Source organism: Myotis myotis, unplaced genomic scaffold (assembly GCF_014108235.1).
Source record: "Myotis myotis isolate mMyoMyo1 unplaced genomic scaffold, mMyoMyo1.p scaffold_m19_p_3, whole genome shotgun sequence".
Classification (NCBI taxonomy): domain Eukaryota; kingdom Metazoa; phylum Chordata; class Mammalia; order Chiroptera; family Vespertilionidae; genus Myotis; species Myotis myotis.
Window position 1 is genome coordinate 79,935,205 of NW_023416335.1, and position 16,247 is coordinate 79,951,451.

Below are 16,247 nucleotides of genomic sequence, written 5' to 3' on the forward strand. Positions count from 1 at the left end.
TAGATTGAGACTCAACCACTGAGCCACACCAGCCGGGCAGTAATGTTTTTATTAGTGCTTAGAAGTATCCTATATTTAAAAGGGATTGTACGTATTGATTTGTCCTCAAAAGTTTTAGTTTATGTCTAGACCAGTGTGATTATTAATAGAGCCCTTTCCACTCTTAAAGCTCTCCCAATTGGACAATAAATTTTAGGATCCCTCTCCCTTTTATTAAACTAAAAATATAGATTGACTGCAAGATAATTAGAAATGCTATCATTTTACTAAAAGCCCAATAGGCCACTAGGTGGCAGTAGAGTTCAATCAAGGTTTTTTCCCTACTAGAAAAATGACAAATTATATTCGTTTAGATTTTTACAGTATGCTTTCTCTTTGTAAAGATCCTAGGAAATCTCTGTGGTAAATAAGTTCCAGGAAATCTGATGTGTGCTCATTATTACATACATTTCCTGAAATCAGTGTCAGTTAAATTGTGGAAATCCTTAGAAAGTATTGCCTAGTTCAGGAGTGGGCAAACTTTTTGACTCGAGGGCCACAATGGGTTCTTAAACTGGACCAGACGGCCGGAACAAAAGCATGGATGGAGTGTGTGTGTGAACTAATATAAATTCTAAGTAAACATCATTACATAAAAGGGTACGGTCTTTTTTTTTTTTTTTTTTTTTTTTTTAGTTTTATTCATTTCAAACGGGCCGTAGTTTGCCCATGGCTGGTCTAGTTCTTAGGCCTCTTTCCATCAGGGCTGTAGTTGATACATCTAGTGAATCAAGGTTGTTTGAAATAAATTTCTGAAAGATACAAGAGTAAGAGCTAACAGAATTCTTATTTATTATTTTCTTGACCAGTGATAGCATAAAATAGATGCAGAGTTGTCATTTAACAATATAAGTGACGGGAAGCATTATATTGAGAATTACTTCTGAATTGAATTGGTAACCAAATAACATGACTACTTTAATGTGTTGGATAGAATCCAGATGGGAAAAACCTGATGATTTTATTCCACACTCTGGCGATCTGCTTTCTAGTAAAGTCAATGAAAAGTCACTTGGTGCCCTGGAAGAATCCAAATCATCAAATTCACATAGTAATTCTGATGGGGAACAGGAAGAACAAAAAGTAGAGGTCTCTACAGAAACACCGAAGCTAAAAATAAAGTTTAAGGTAGGTGCTGGATTTACTCTTTATAAAAGTTTATCAATTTATAAAAAGCACTTCAGACTTTCTTAAATTTTCTGGTAAAAGATAGACATAAAACCAAGACCTGTATTTTGGAAACTGGATAAAAAGCTGTACCATTTATTGTTACCTGTTTGGTAGTAAGACAGTAAATTTATTTTTAGACATCCTAAACTTGAGCTGCGTCATTGAGAGAGAGCTGTCTGAACATGCAAATCAGAATGTCTAGGCTACAAATGTTGAGTATCATTAACAAACTGGTAGTAATTTAAATTTCAGAATGGGTGCAGTAATCTAGGAAAATAACCTTGGAGAACATTAAACATTTAAGTGGCAGACAGAGAAAGAGGAGCCCACAGGTAGAATGAGAAAAGAGTGGTTAGGAAGGTGTGCAAAGAAGCAGAAGAAGTTATCTCAGAAGCCAGAGGAATAGAGAGCATCCAGGATTAATTAGGCCTAGAAAAAGGAAAATGTCCATTGAATTTTGCAGTAATGAAGTCCTGGATACCCTTCTAGCAATTTCACGGGAGTTTTGGATGGCAGAACGCAGATTACAGGGGGATGAAAAGTGTTTCATTATGTGGTGTGTATGTATAGTTTGAATATGAAATGAAAATAGAAATTAGGTGATAGGATGTTGGCTACATATTAATCATGAGAGATTATGGTAGTGATATTTTTGTTGAGAAGGACCCCAAAAGAGGTAGAAAGGGAATACCAACAGGGATAGGTAAATAGGTTGGTCTTGAACAAGGAATAAACTCATTTTATATAAGACGATAAGGTTTTCATTTTCTTTTCTTTTTTTTTTTTTTTTTTTTTTTTTTTTATTGCTTAAAGTATTACAAAGGGTATTACATATGTGTCCATTTTATCCCCCCGCCCTAGACAATCCCCTAGCCTCCCCTATCCCCCAATGTCTTATGTCCACTGGTTATGCTTCTATGCATGCATACAAGTCCTTTAGTTGATCTCTTACCCCCCTACCTCCTGCCCCGCAACCCTCCCCGGCCTTCCTGCTGCAGTTTGACAATCTGTTTGAGGCAGCTCTGCCTCTGTATCTATTATTGTTCAAAAGTTTATAATGGTCTCTATTATCCATGAATGAGTGAGGTTTTCATTTTCTTTAAGAAGGTATGACTACGGTATGACTGCGGATGAGTTGGTATCAAGGAGGAAATTGAAAGAGTCATGCCACTTAGTCTCAGTTTACTCATTCATAAGTCAAGATTGCTTGCTGAGGGTGAGAAGCTGTGAAGAGCTTGACAACATTTATGAATTGAAATAGTCACTGAGCTGGAATGGGAGAGGAAATGAACCAAGATTGATAGGCTGAGTGCCTAGCCATGGTAGGAAAGTAAAAACAGATTTATACAGTATTAGTGGCCCCGTGCACAAAATTCGTGTACGGGGGAGGGGGGGGGTTCCTCAGCCCAGCCTGAACCCTCTCCAATCTAGGACCCCTCTGGGGATGTCGGACTGCCTATGGGATCAGGCTTAAGCCGGCAGTCAGACATCCCTCTTGCAATCCGGGACCGCTGGCTCTTAACCACTCACCGGCCTGCTCACCCCTCACTGGCCTTCTCACCCTTAACTGCCCGCCCCCGCTGGCCTGCTTGTCCCCAACTGCCCCCCTCACCCCCGTCGGCCTGATCGTCCCCAACTGCCCACCCCCCCACCCCCCGTGCCAGCCTGCTAGCCCCCAACTGGCCCCCCCTGCTGGCCTGATCACCCCTAACTGCCTCTACCTCGGCCCCGCCACCATGGCTTTGTCCAGAAGGACGTGCAGAAGGTCTCCTGCATATTACCCTTTTATTAGTATAGATTACTAGTCCTCTTGCTTTTATGACCTTTCCAGAATCACTCAGGAGCCCAGGTGCCAAAGTAAACAAGATACATAGCACTGATCCATGGTTGAGATTGCTGGTCTGAGAGGCAAAGGAATATCGAGGATTCTGGAAAGGGTACTTTGAGGCCACAGCTAGAATCTTGTCATTGCCTAAAATTTCTCTACCTACCCATAATTCTTGATGGAACTTAGGGCAAGGGATGTATCTAACTTGTAGAGGAACAGCAGCAAAGATCTTATAGTAGTAGCCATCTCACAGTGTTTATAGTCCAATTTAGGTAAGCCTGCATTCAACTTGGGACAGAAAATTTCAAGCAAACAAAATATTACAAAATTCAGTTAAACAAGGACAAACTATTTATAAACCTATCATGTATACCATTAGGTTGCTAAATACAGGCATACCTCGTTTTATTGCACTTTGCTTTATTGCACTTGACAGACGTTTCGTGTTTTACAAATTGAAGGCAAGATCCTCCACCAGCAAAAATATTTACAAGACTTACTTTATTGCGGTGGTCTGGAACTGAACCTGCAGTATCTCTGAGGTATGCCTGTATAGTGAAGATCAAAATCATTGATTTTGAAACTCAGCTGAGGCTAAGGAATTTTTAAGTTCTAGAATGACAATAAGAGTTTGAATAGAGAACATGGTGTCAGAGTTGGCACAGTCATCAGTGAATATAGAGTAGTGGCCAGAGGTCATTAGATCATATAAGGAGGAATGGAAGAGAACTGTGTAGATAGCAGTATTGTGAGCCTCGGAAGAGGAGATATTTATTGCATGAGAATCAAAGTCAAAATATTTTGTTTTTAGTCAAATAAAAATATTTTATTTCTAAAAAGTTAGGGCCTAGAAGCAGTCAAGATCCTAAGAGAAAGCAGGTGCTGACTCCTAGTTTTATGATACCAATAGCATAAGGGAATAAGCTAATATCCATTCAAAGACTTGCAAACAAAACAGTATCCCAGGACTGCCACCCATAGTTGTGCAGTTGCAAAGAAATCCAGTCCATAGTCTACTTGCTAAACTGGGTCACAGGACCTTGTTATTCCAGATGAAGGGGTGCCATAAAACCACCAGCCCTATCTAGGGACAACTATGGGAGCTGCTTGTCCCTCCAGGGTGTGTCTTCTACTTTCATGTAGCTTCCAGTTGTATAGGACACTAAAGTTCTGGCAATGTAGTCAACATAAAGTTAAGACAAATAGGTTAAGGGAGTTCTTTAAATAGATAGTGGGTGTAAAGGGGTCCAGTGACATGGCAGTAAACTCAAAAGGAGCACAGTATAAAGGAAGGTCAATGTTGGATATATAAGTAAGGCAATAAAACAGAAAAGAAAAGAGAGGATAAAAAAAGCTAATGTATGTTGTTAATTGTAGAGCATTAATAGGATCATGTCCTGTTTTAAAAAGCAGCTTTGGCTATGGTGTGATATTTTAGATGTGATGAAAAAACCTTATTGACCATTAAAGCTTTTTTATGTACATTTGTTGTGTTATGTGCAAATATAAACTATTAAGAGAGTTAATGTATTATTATTTAAAAACCAATAATAAGATTCCATTAAAGAAATTTTGTTTCTGTCCTAGTGGTACCTTATTTCTTGACTTTGACATTTCAGGTAAAAAATAAAAATAGTGATAAAGTAAATGAAGGCAAGATCCTCCTTTCTGAAAAACAGAAAGAAACAAATATCCAAGAGCAGAATTCATCAGGTTCAAATGAAGAAAAATCCAAAGCTCATAAAAAATCAAACCCATATGGAGAATGGAAAGAAATTAAACAAGAAGTTGAGTCTCAGTAAGTACCTGAAATGTAATCCCACTGTTATTACAAATATTTTATATCAAATACTTCAATAAGTTATAGTAACTATTTGAAGGATAAAGTACTCATTAAAAGTATAGCTCATTTATTTTATTACTAGAGTGTTTTTTTTTCTAGTATTTTAAAATATGAATTGGGTTATTTTAAAAAGGTAGTGATTGTTTTCATTTCTTCCAAAATATGACATTTCTGTTGAGCACACATTCACACAGTAACTCAATTATGCACACATGAGCATTCTCACACTCATGATTATTATTCTATCTGAGAAATAAATATCTGCATAGTCAACAAATGCTGCATATAATACATCTAAAAGCAATAAAAAAGTTCTGTTGCTGTCTTCAAAATGGCTTATGACAAAGTTTTTAAGCCAGTTTAAGAAAACAACAGTTTTATCAATTGAACAAGATCATGGTGAGATGTTACCTGGTTTATATTTCTAGCTTATGTGATCAAGTCAGTTACTGTCTTAGAAGCATTTACACAATGAAAGGAAGATCTCACTTTCAGCTTCACAGATTAGTGTTTCTTAACTGCTTTAAAAAAATCTTCAGGTGGGAAAAAAAAGAATCTTCTAATTACATTAGTTAAGCAGTTATTCTGTAAGACATTGCTTTGAAATGGTAATGAAAGATGACTAATCTAGTAATACTTGAAATTATTTATGTTAAAATTATATTTTAATGAAAAGGTTCAATTTTTTCACAGGTAAAAGTAATGCAAGTTTTGGAACTTTATATACCTGTTCTAATTAGAAATGATTCTCTAGGGGGTAACACACCATTAAAATGGTACTAGGATAGATTCCGGTCACCATAGTGGCATAGGTAAATGTAGTACTCCAATCTTCCCACAACCACATCAAAATTACAACTAAACTGCAGAACAACCATCATTCGGAACTGCCTGAAATCTAGCTGAACAGAAGTCCTACAGCTAAGGATATGATGAAGCCACATTGAGACTGGTAGGAGGAGTGGACACCCAGAAAGTTTGGTCCCACTGATAAAAATTGGGAGAGATATCTCAGCTGTGGGGGTCCCCCTGAGGAGTGAGGGGTTCCAGTCCCACACCAGACTGCCCACCAGGTGCTGCTTGTTTGAGAAATTGGGTTCCAGTAACACAGAGAGAAATTATCATAACTTCTGGCTGTAAAAACCAGTAGGGATTATGGTTCAGTGAGCTGGAGGGCTGCTGGAGTCCCAGGCATTTCTCTTAAAGGGCCAGTGCGCAGACTTTCTCAGCTCACTCACTTCTCCAGCACTGGGCCAGCTGCTCAAAAGGCACCAGGGTTATAAGGGGAGGAACTGAATTGTCTGCAGTCAGGGCAAGCACTGGAGGGGCAACTTTCTCCCATACAGAAGTGCTGGTAGAATGGTGGCAACAGGAGGGTGTTCCTTTTCTGAGCCCTCCCACCATAGATCCAGTAGGCGGGCACCATATCTGAGTCTCCATCAACCTGGCTGTCACCCTGATCCCTGAGACCCAAGCCCACCCAAATTGTAGGTCCACCCAAGCTGTTTGCAATGGCTTTTCCTTATGAACAACTTGTCTTGGCGCATAACTTCAGACATTACTAAAATTTCTCAAACAAGCAGCATCTAGCATCTGTGTGCCCCTTACCTCATGCAAAGTTGCCACAGGCCCAGCACTAGCAGCAGCCAGCCTTGGTTCTCAGATTGGCCTCACTTCAGCACCTCCAAGCCCAGCACAAGTAGCAGCTATCTAAGAATCACTTTGTAAGTCATGCTGATGGCCCTGGGGGACAACACAGGCAGCAGCTGACCTTTGCCTGCACTTTCCGGGAGACACCTAAGCCAGCATACCTGGTGCACAGCATCAGACCATGTTGAAGCACCACCCGGCTGCCTCCACAAGAAACACATTCAAGCAGCATACTCAAGAGGCTTCAGAGCCCTACTGAAGTAAGTCTTCTTCCATGGGGTGGGCCCGTGCACAGCTGATCCTCCAAGGTGGTCACAGCCAGTCCTTATAGCTGATAGGCCTAGGGATAAATCCCTCCTGTTGATGTGTCAACAGCAATCAGTGCTCAACTACAACAGGAGGGTGTACACCAAGCATGTCAAACTCAGAGGCTAACACAGGCCAAATAAACAAGGTTTAAGTTTATATGGGCCACAAAAATACAAAAGCTTCAATTTTCATAGAAACGTAGGTTTATTTCAATAGAGACATGCTAAATACAAAGGGCTGAAATAAATGAGTAATATTTTTTTCTTGAACATTAACTTACCGGACACTGAATAACTGCACAAATTAATAAGCATAATGCAAATAAACCTACTTTTCTTATTCTCCCAAAGCAAAATATTTCCTATTGCACACACCAAACAAGTCAGTATAAGACTAATGACGTGGCAATCGGCTGCTAAAATACTCGCTGCTAGTATTAGTGGGGAGAGATGGTGTGCTTGCGCGTAAGGCGCGTAAGGGAAATGAATGCAACACGATTATAGTAAACAGTCATTAGTGAACATTGTAGTTCATTATTAATAACTAGAGGCCCAGTGCACAAAATTTGTGCGCTAGGGGGTGGGGTCCCTCAGCCCGGCCTGCACCCTCTCACAGTCTGGGACCCCTCACTCCTTACCGCCCGCCTGCTCGCTCCTTACCACTCAGCTCACTGCTCCTTAGCGCTCCCACAAAGGTGGGAAAGGCTCCCACCACTACCACAGAGCCTGGTTTCTGGCTGAGCAGCGCTCCCCCTGTGGAAGCGCACTGACCATTGGGTGAAAGCTCCTGCATTGAGCGTCTGCCCTCTGGTGGTCAGTGCGCAACTTGGCGACCAGTTGTTCTGGACATTCCCCATAATGGTTGCTTAGGCTTTTATTATATTGACTAGAGGCCCGGTGCACAAAAATTTGTGCACTTGGGGGGGGTCCCTCAGCCCGGCCTGTGCCCTCGCACAGTCTGGGACCCCTCGGGAGATAACGACCTGCTGGCTTAGGCCTGCTCCCGGGTGGCAGAGTGCAGGCCTAATCCCTAGGTGCAGCCCCTGGTTGGGCTCAGAGCAGGGCCGATTGGGGAATTGGGGCGCCGCCCCCTGTCATGCACAGAGCAGGGCAGATTGGGAGGTTGCGATGCCACCCTCAGTCACGCTCAGGGTAGGGCCAATTGGGGAGTTGGGGCACCGCCCCCTGTCACACTCAAGGCAGGGTTGATGGGGAGGTTGCGGCGCGACCCCCTGTCACGCACAGAGCAGGGCCAATCAGGGGTTTGGGGCGCTGCCCCCTGTCACGCACAGAGCAGGGCGTATCGGGGTTAGGGCACCGCCCTCTATCACCCACAGAGCAGGGCCGATCAGGGGGTTGGGGCACCGCCACTCTAACACTCAGGGCAGGGCCGATGGGGAGGTTATGGCTCTACCACATCACACACAGAGCAGGGCCCGTGGGGTGGGGGGGTTGGGGCGCCGCCCTCTATCACCCACAGAGCAGGGCCGATCAGGGGGTTGGGGCACCACCACTCTCACACTCAGGGCAGGGCCGATGGGGAGGTTATGGCTCTACCCCATCACACACAGAGCAGGGCCCGTGTAGTTGGGGGGTTGGGGTGCCGCACCCTGTCACACACACAGTCGCAGGGCGATCAGGAGGTTGGGGAGCTCCCCCCTATCAGGCGCAGAGCAGGGCCAATCAGGGGGTTGGGACGCCTTCCCCTGTCAGGAACAGAGCAGGGCCAATAGGGAGGTTGTGGCCCCGCCCCCTGTTACACACAGAGCCACAGGGCGATCAGGGGTTTTGGGCGCTGCCCCCTGTCATGCTGATCCCGGTGCCGGGAGACCTCGCAGCTCCGCTGATCCCGGTGCTGGGAGGCATATTACCCTTTTACTATATAGAATAGAGGCCTGGTGCATTGGTGGGGGCTGGCTGTTTTGCCCTGAAGGGTGTTCCGGATCAGGGTGGGGGTTCCCATTGGGGTGCCTTGCCAGCCTGGATGAGGGGATGATGGCTGTTTGCAGCTGGTCACACACCCTTCAGGGTGGGGGTCCTCACTGGGGTGCCTGGCCAGTCTGGGTGAGGGGCTGAGGGCTGTTTTCAGGCTGGCGGGTGACTGAAGCTCCCAACTGCTCCTTTTTTTCTTTTTTTTTTCTTTTTTATTCTGAGCCAGCTTTAGCTCTGAGGCTCCAGCTCTTAGGCCTCCGCTCCTGAAAGCAGGTATCTGGTTTGTTTAGGTTCTACAATCGAAACTCTGTATCAACTCCAGGTCTGAGATCCCGGCTAGCTGAAAGCTGGTTTCTGGGGTTTTGTTTAGCTTCTATTTTTGTAACTATGTTTCAAACTGCCAGCTTAGAGGCCTGCAGCGGCAGGCGGGGAACCTCGGAGTCCTCCGTCACTGAAGCAAGCAAGCCTCATGTTAGTTTCAAGCTGCCTGGCTGCCGGCCGCCATCTTGGCTGGCAGTTAATTTGCATATCGCCCTGATTAGCCAATGGGAAGGGTAGCAGTCGTACGCCAATTACCATGTTTCTCTTTTAGTAGATAGGATTCTGTATAACAGGATGTTGTAAAAATTAAGTTACAAAATTTTTATTACGTTTCTTACATACCATCATATTGGCTGGGCCGCAAAAATACTTGTTGTGGGCTGCATGCAAGCTGCGAGTTTTAACATGCTTGGTGTACACAGCCCACAAGAGTGCCCAGCTTGGGTGAACATGGAGGCTGTGTCACTGGACCACACAGGACAGCTACTTTATGAGGCCACTCTATCAAGCCCAGGAGACATACCAACTCTATCTAATACATAGAAACAGACAGGGGGGCAGCAAATAGGAGACAAAGAAACGTGTCCCAAATGAAAGAACAAAACTCCAGAAAAAGAACTAAACAAAATGGAGATAATCTACTAGATGCAGAGTTCAGACCACTGGTTATAAGGATACTCAGTGGACTTAGGGGAATAGTAGATGAACTTAGTGAAAACTTCAGCAAAGAGATAGGAAACAAAAACAACTAGAAAACAAAAAAGAACCAGTCACAAATGAAAAATACATTAATTGAAATTAATTGAATACATTACAAGGTATCAACAGTGGAGTGGATGAAGCAGAAATTTGGAAGAAAAGGAAGCAGAAAACACCCAATCAGAACTGCAAAAATGAAAAAGAAACCCCCAAAAAGGAGGATAGTATAAGGAGCCTCTGGGACAACTTCAGTCATACCAACATTTGCATCAAGAGGATGCCAGGAGAAGAGAGAGAGAGAGAGAGAGCAAGGAACTGAAAACGTGAAAAAATCATGTGGAAAATTTCCCTAACATAGTGAAGGAAATAGACATACAAGTCCAGGAAGTGCAGAGTCCCAAACAATATGAACCCAAAGAGGCCCGCTTTAAGACATACCATAAATAAAATGCAAAAAGTTAGAGTATTTGAAAAGCAGTTAGGTAACTACAAGCGAGCTCCCATAAGACTGTCAGCTGACTTCTCAACAGACACTTGGAGGCCAGAAGGGATCGGCAAGAAATATTCAAAGAGATGAAAAGGCAAGGACATACAACCAAGATTACCCAGCAAAGTTATTTAGAATCAAAGGACAGATAAAGAGCTTCCCAGACAAGAGAAATCTAAAGGAGTTCATCACCACCAAACTAATATTACATGAAATGTTATAAAAAGGTGTTCTTTCAGAAGAAGAAAAGATTAAAAAAAAAAAAGAATAATAAAATGGCCATAAATACTTACCAACAATTGAATCTAAAAAACAAATGAACAGGAACAGACTCAGATACAAAGAACACTTTGATGATTGCCATATGGGAGGATGTTGTGGGGATGGGTGAAAAAGATAAAGGGATTAAGAAGTATAGATTTGTGCCTGCCCAATATGGCTCAGTGGTTGAGCATCAATCCATGAACCAGGAAGATTCAATTCCTGGTTAGGGCACATGCCCAGGTTGCAGGCTTGATCCCCAGTAGGGGGCGTGCAGGAGGCAGCCAATCGATTCTTATTGATGTTTCTGTCTCTCCCTCTCCCTCCCTCTGAAATCAATAACAATATATATTTTTAAATCCTTTGAGAAAAAAAGAAGTATAGATGGGTATTACAGAATAGTCATGGGAATATGAAGTACAGCCTAGGGCAGTGATGGCGAACCTTTTGAGCTCGGCGTGTCAGCATTTTGAAAAACCCTAACTTAACTCTGGTGCCATGTCACATATAGAAGTTTTTTGATATTTGCAACTATAGTAAAACAAAGACTTACATTTTTGCTATTTATTTTATGTATTTAAATGCCATTTAACAAAGAAAAAAACAAAAAAATGAGTTCGCGTGTCATAGGTTTGCCATCACTGGCCTAGGGAATAGTCAATGATATTTTAATAACTGTGTATGGTGACAGATGGGTACAAGATTCATCAAGATGATCACTTAGTAAGTTATATAACGTCTAACACTGGGTAGTATACCTGAAATTAATGTATGTCAACTGTAACTGAAAAACAAAAAATGATTTAAAGTAAGATAATTGTTACTATTATGAAACATTGAAATTGTATATATTAAATATTGGGAAATGTGTATTTAATACATATTTAATACAGGTACCATAAGTAAATTATGTATTTTGAAGTTGCAGAAATAATAAACTGCATTACTTAAGACCTAAGTGACTTACATTAAGAAGATGGTCCTGTTATACCAATATCTACTATTCTGCAAAGTTGAGATTTCTCAGATTTTGAGTATTTTTTTCTTGTGATAACTATATTCTAAAGCCATTCTTGTTAAATTTTAATCACTAAGCCAGGTTAGTATGTGATGGATTATGTCTGACTCCCTAAGTAGATTAGCCTAATTTCTTAAGGGTTTTTTTCCCTCTAAAAATAACATACATGTTTATTATAAAAGACTTTTTTAAATGAAGAAAAGCATAAAATATCCTATTTTGTTAAAATTTTATAAATTTTATTTTAAATTGCCATATAATATGTAGTCATTTAGATGTGCATTGATTTTACTCAGCTATTCTCTTTCTGCTGACATTAGGTTATTTCCACATTTTTTTGTTTTTATAACTTACTCTGATTATTATATAGCTACTAGAGGCCTGATGCATGAAATTTGGGCGGGGGAGGGGGGTCTCTCAGCCCGGCCTGCACCCTCTCGCAATCCAGGACCCCTTGGGGATGTCCGACTGCCGATTTAGGCCTAAACTGGTAGTCGGACATCCCTCTTGCAATCTGGGACCCCTTGCTCCTAACCGCCCGCCTGCTCGCTCCTTACCGCTTGGCTTGCCGCTCCTTAGCGCTGCCATGGAGGTGGGAAAGTCTCCCGCCACTGTCGCTGTGCTTGCCAGCTGTGAGCCCATCTTCTGGCTGAGCAGTGCTCCAGCAATGGGAGCACACCAACCACCAGGGGCCAGCTCCTGTGTTGAGCGTCTGCCCCTTGGTGGTGGAGCTGCCCCCTGGAGGTCAGTGCGCATCATAGCAACCGGTTGTTCCGCCGTTCTGTCAATTTTCATATTAAGGTTTTATTATATAGGATATTACTCTGTGCACATTACTGACTATTTCTAGGAATGGAATAGCTGTTTAAAGATTAGGAGTATCATACAAATTTATACTTTATTGGCAGTTTTGAAAGTTCCTCTTCCATTGGACCCCCTCAGCAAAAACTGGCATGTATTCAGTATTACATTGTCCATCCAAAAATGTTGTATCTCTCCTTTTACTCAAGTCATCTTGTATGATTTTATAGTTTTTGTATCTGCCTCTATGTAAGTCTCACATTTGCATTTCTTGAATGTAAGCTAGGTAGCCACTTAGTCTAGTTGGTTTACTGATGTAACCGCAGAACTAAAAACAGTGCCTAGCACATAATAGATGCTTAGTAAGTGTGTTTTAAGTACATTAATTAATTTTTAAATTGTGGATTTTATCCATTTCTTATTATTTCTTTAATTAGTAAATATGGTATGAAAAAGCTTGTGTCCCGTTGTGCTGCTGAATTATTTTATTTATAAAACTACTATTCTGAGTTATGAGTTTTCCGTGTACAAACTTTTCTGAAAATATTTTGTGATTTTTTTCTTTTGATTTTGCTCCCTATTTATTTCATTTCCTATTTGCTTTAGTTAGATTTTTAAAACCAGTGTTATATAATAGTGATGACAGTGGGCATTCATGTTTTGTTTCTGATTTCAGTGGAAATGTATCTAAAATTTATATTGAGGATTATATTGACTGTTGATCTTAAGCCTATTATGTTATTTTTATTATGTTAAGGATGTGTGCTTTATTTCTGGATTCTTCAAGGATTATCAGAAATTGATTTTGATAAATTTCAGTAGTCATAGCTTTGATATGGGGAACAGATTGGGAAATGGATGTCTGTAGTTTTGTTTTTCTTTGTAAAATGAGTGATATCTTTATCAGGTTTGGATATTTGACTTATGCTAAATAAAAAGTGAGATAGCTTTTCCTTATTTAATGTTCTTGAATAATTTAATAGTTCCTCTGGGATTAGAAAGTTTAATAGAAATTACTAGTAAAAGCTGGTTCTGGAGTTCTAGGAGGGAGGTAATTTTTTTATATCTCTCTTTAGTCTCTTGGTTACTATCTGTGACATTGGACAAGTTGCCTTATCTCGTTGAGCCTCAATTTTCTCATTTGTAAAAGTTATAGTTCCCAACTAATTTCTAATTTGTTGTGTGGAATACATTAGAAAAGACAAATTAACACATGTAGGACCATGTACGCACTTGGCACATAGATCACCTAAGATTTCAACTATTATGTACTGCAGCTGCTGTTTTGGGGGAAAGAGCAGGGGGTTGGGGTTATAGCTTCAACTACTTATTCTGGAGTACTAATCAGTTTCAGTAATCTATATTTTCCCCTAAAATCTTGTATTTCATAAAGACTTTAACATTTAAAACATATGTTAATACAGTAAACTTTCTATAATTTTTGGCATTGCTTTTTGAGATATAATTTTGATTAGAGACTTCAGTCCATTTAAATTTAGAATAATATCTGGATTTACCAGTGCCATCTTATCAGTTGTTTTTTGGCTATGTTGTAGTTGCCTTTTTCCTTTTTTCTCTCTTGCTGAATTGATGTGATTATGCAGTGGTATGCTTTTATTCCCTTCTTTTATACCTCATGAATCTATTTTAGGTTTTTGTTTTGTGATTACCATGATGCTTATATAAAACTTCTTATATATATAAAACAGTCTATTTCACACTGTCTGATAACAACCTCAGTCACAAAAAATACATTTTTACTTCTGTTTTATGTTTTTGATGTCAAAATTTACATCTTCATATATTGTGTACCTATTAACAAATAGTTTTAGCTAGTCTGGTTTTAATGTATTTGTCTTTTAACCTTTATATTAGAGTTAAGTAGTTAACACACAACCCTAATAGAGTCTTCGTTTATTCTGACTATATGCTTTGTATTTTCTGACTATATACCATTTTGGGGGGTATATTTTTATGTTAGTAATTAGCAGCCTTTCAGTTCAGCTTAAAAACTCCTTTCAGCATTTCTTGTAAAGCAGAATCACCTCAGATTTTTTTTATTAGGGTAAGTTTTTATTGCCTTCATTTCTGAAAGACACTTTAACTGGCTAGGTAATCTTGATTAGCATTGTATTCCTTTCAACACTTGGAATATATCATCACATTCTCTTCTGGCTTGCATTGTTTGCTGAGATACTCTCTGGTAGCCTTATGACATTCTCTTGTATGAGTAAAATTTTCTTCACTTGCTGCTTTTAAAATTCTTTCTTTGTCTTAGATGTTAAACAGTCTCATTAAAATGTGTTTTGAAGATCTTTTTGGATTATAATTTTGAGGTGACCTATATTAGCTTCAACTGGATGTACAAATCTCTGCCCACTTTTGGGAAATTTTCACACATTATTTGTAAGCTCTGGGAGGGGCAGGAATTGAGCTGGGCCTCAGGAATTACTGACCAGGCCTGAAACATTGGCAGAATTCTCCATCTTCCATCCCTAATCTTTGTAGAACTCCTTTCTCTAAATAGGGAGGATATGTAGTTCCCAACAGGTTTTATACGTCTAGCCACTAAAAAGTTAAACATAATGATCATTCTGGTCCATGTTCAAAAAGCTCAGGGAATGGAGTGATGGGTTTATTATGCTCGTGTTAAACAGGTATTGATCTGTGGACTAGTCAACTGAATATTTATAGTAACCATATGGACAGTTGAAGGGCTAGTTCCTTAGTAAAAAGGTGGTAGGCAAACAGCCACATAGAGTCGTTACTACACTAGGCCATTGACATGCCATGGTTTTCATCTTGTGCTGTGTGAGCCCCCATAGGTCTTGTCAGTCCGTAGCAAAATCATTTTCCATAAATACATCTCACTTATTCACCTATATAACTATACTGTTAATCATACATAAGCACAAGCATTTCCTTAAACGACACATATTTTGTGCAACAGGAATAAAAGAATAGATGGGAGTTTTCCTGGTGTGTCCACCTAAATAAGTATTTAGTATCTTAAATAATTTATTTTAAAATAGTTTCCTACTCTAAAATGGCTAACTTCCCACTATTAGAAAGGTGATCTTGGGGCTTTGGTGGACCGACCAGTTATGTGAAAGTTTGTCTTAATCTTTGTCAAGTAATGGTTTTATTTTTATTTTCTATTCCAGTGAGGAGGTAGATTTGGAACTTCCAAGCACTGAAAATGAATATTTATCAACTTCAGAAGCTGCTGTTGGTGAGGAACCCAAAGTAGTTTTTAAAGAAAAAACAGTCACTTCTCTTGGAGTCGTGGCAGATGGAGTGGCCCCAGTATTCAAAAAGAGAAAAGTGGAAAATGGAAAATCTAGAAATTTAAGACAGCGAGGTGATGATCAATAATTTGAAAAGAGTTTTGGAACAGGATGCAGACTACACATCTTAAAGCTTCTCTATATTATTTCTAAATACTTTAATGTTAAAAATTTAGATTTATTCTAAATGTATTTTATGTGAATGTAAAATAAATCTTTTTTTATGTGAAATTTATTTTTGTTCCTAAAATGGAAGCCTACTTACTACCTTGCATTGTATTACAGTGTATTATGTTCAGTGCCTAAAAATGCTAATTGTCATAATATAAGATGCTATGTATCTGTTTTTTAAAACCTGGAAAAGCAAGGCCTTTATTCCATTTTTACTCATGTGAACATATTTACCCTGCACTGAAAATGCATTACTTTCATACACTGATATTAACTTTTATCTAAGAAATAAGAATCAGACCCCATAAGAGAAGATTCACAGGCCATTGATAGATTCAGTTCTGAGAATCCTGTCAAAAGGCTGATTTAAGAAGTATATGCACATTGCCTTGTTACTCAACTTAAGGTCAAGGACCAAGAAAAGGACTACAG

General features: G+C 40.1%; 1 protein-coding gene across 4 annotated transcripts in view; it reads left to right on the forward strand.

The window, feature by feature from the left end:
• The window catches only part of WBP4 (WW domain binding protein 4), a 34,519-nt gene extending 18,640 nt beyond the window's left edge, over positions 1–15,879 (forward strand). For 3 of the 4 annotated variants that reach the window (XM_036298553.1, XM_036298551.1, XM_036298552.1), the window contains 3 exons: positions 974–1,167; positions 4,657–4,835; positions 15,522–15,879. In XM_036298553.1, the coding sequence (XP_036154446.1) occupies positions 974–1,167; positions 4,657–4,835; positions 15,522–15,732 (584 nt within the window). In that variant the 3' untranslated portion in view covers positions 15,733–15,879. Of the gene's footprint in view, positions 1–973; positions 1,168–4,656; positions 4,836–5,573; positions 6,791–15,521 lie in introns of all 4 variants that reach the window. The other variant, XR_004965980.1, reaches the window with a different exon arrangement.
• Positions 15,880–16,247: the final 368 nt, after the last annotated feature.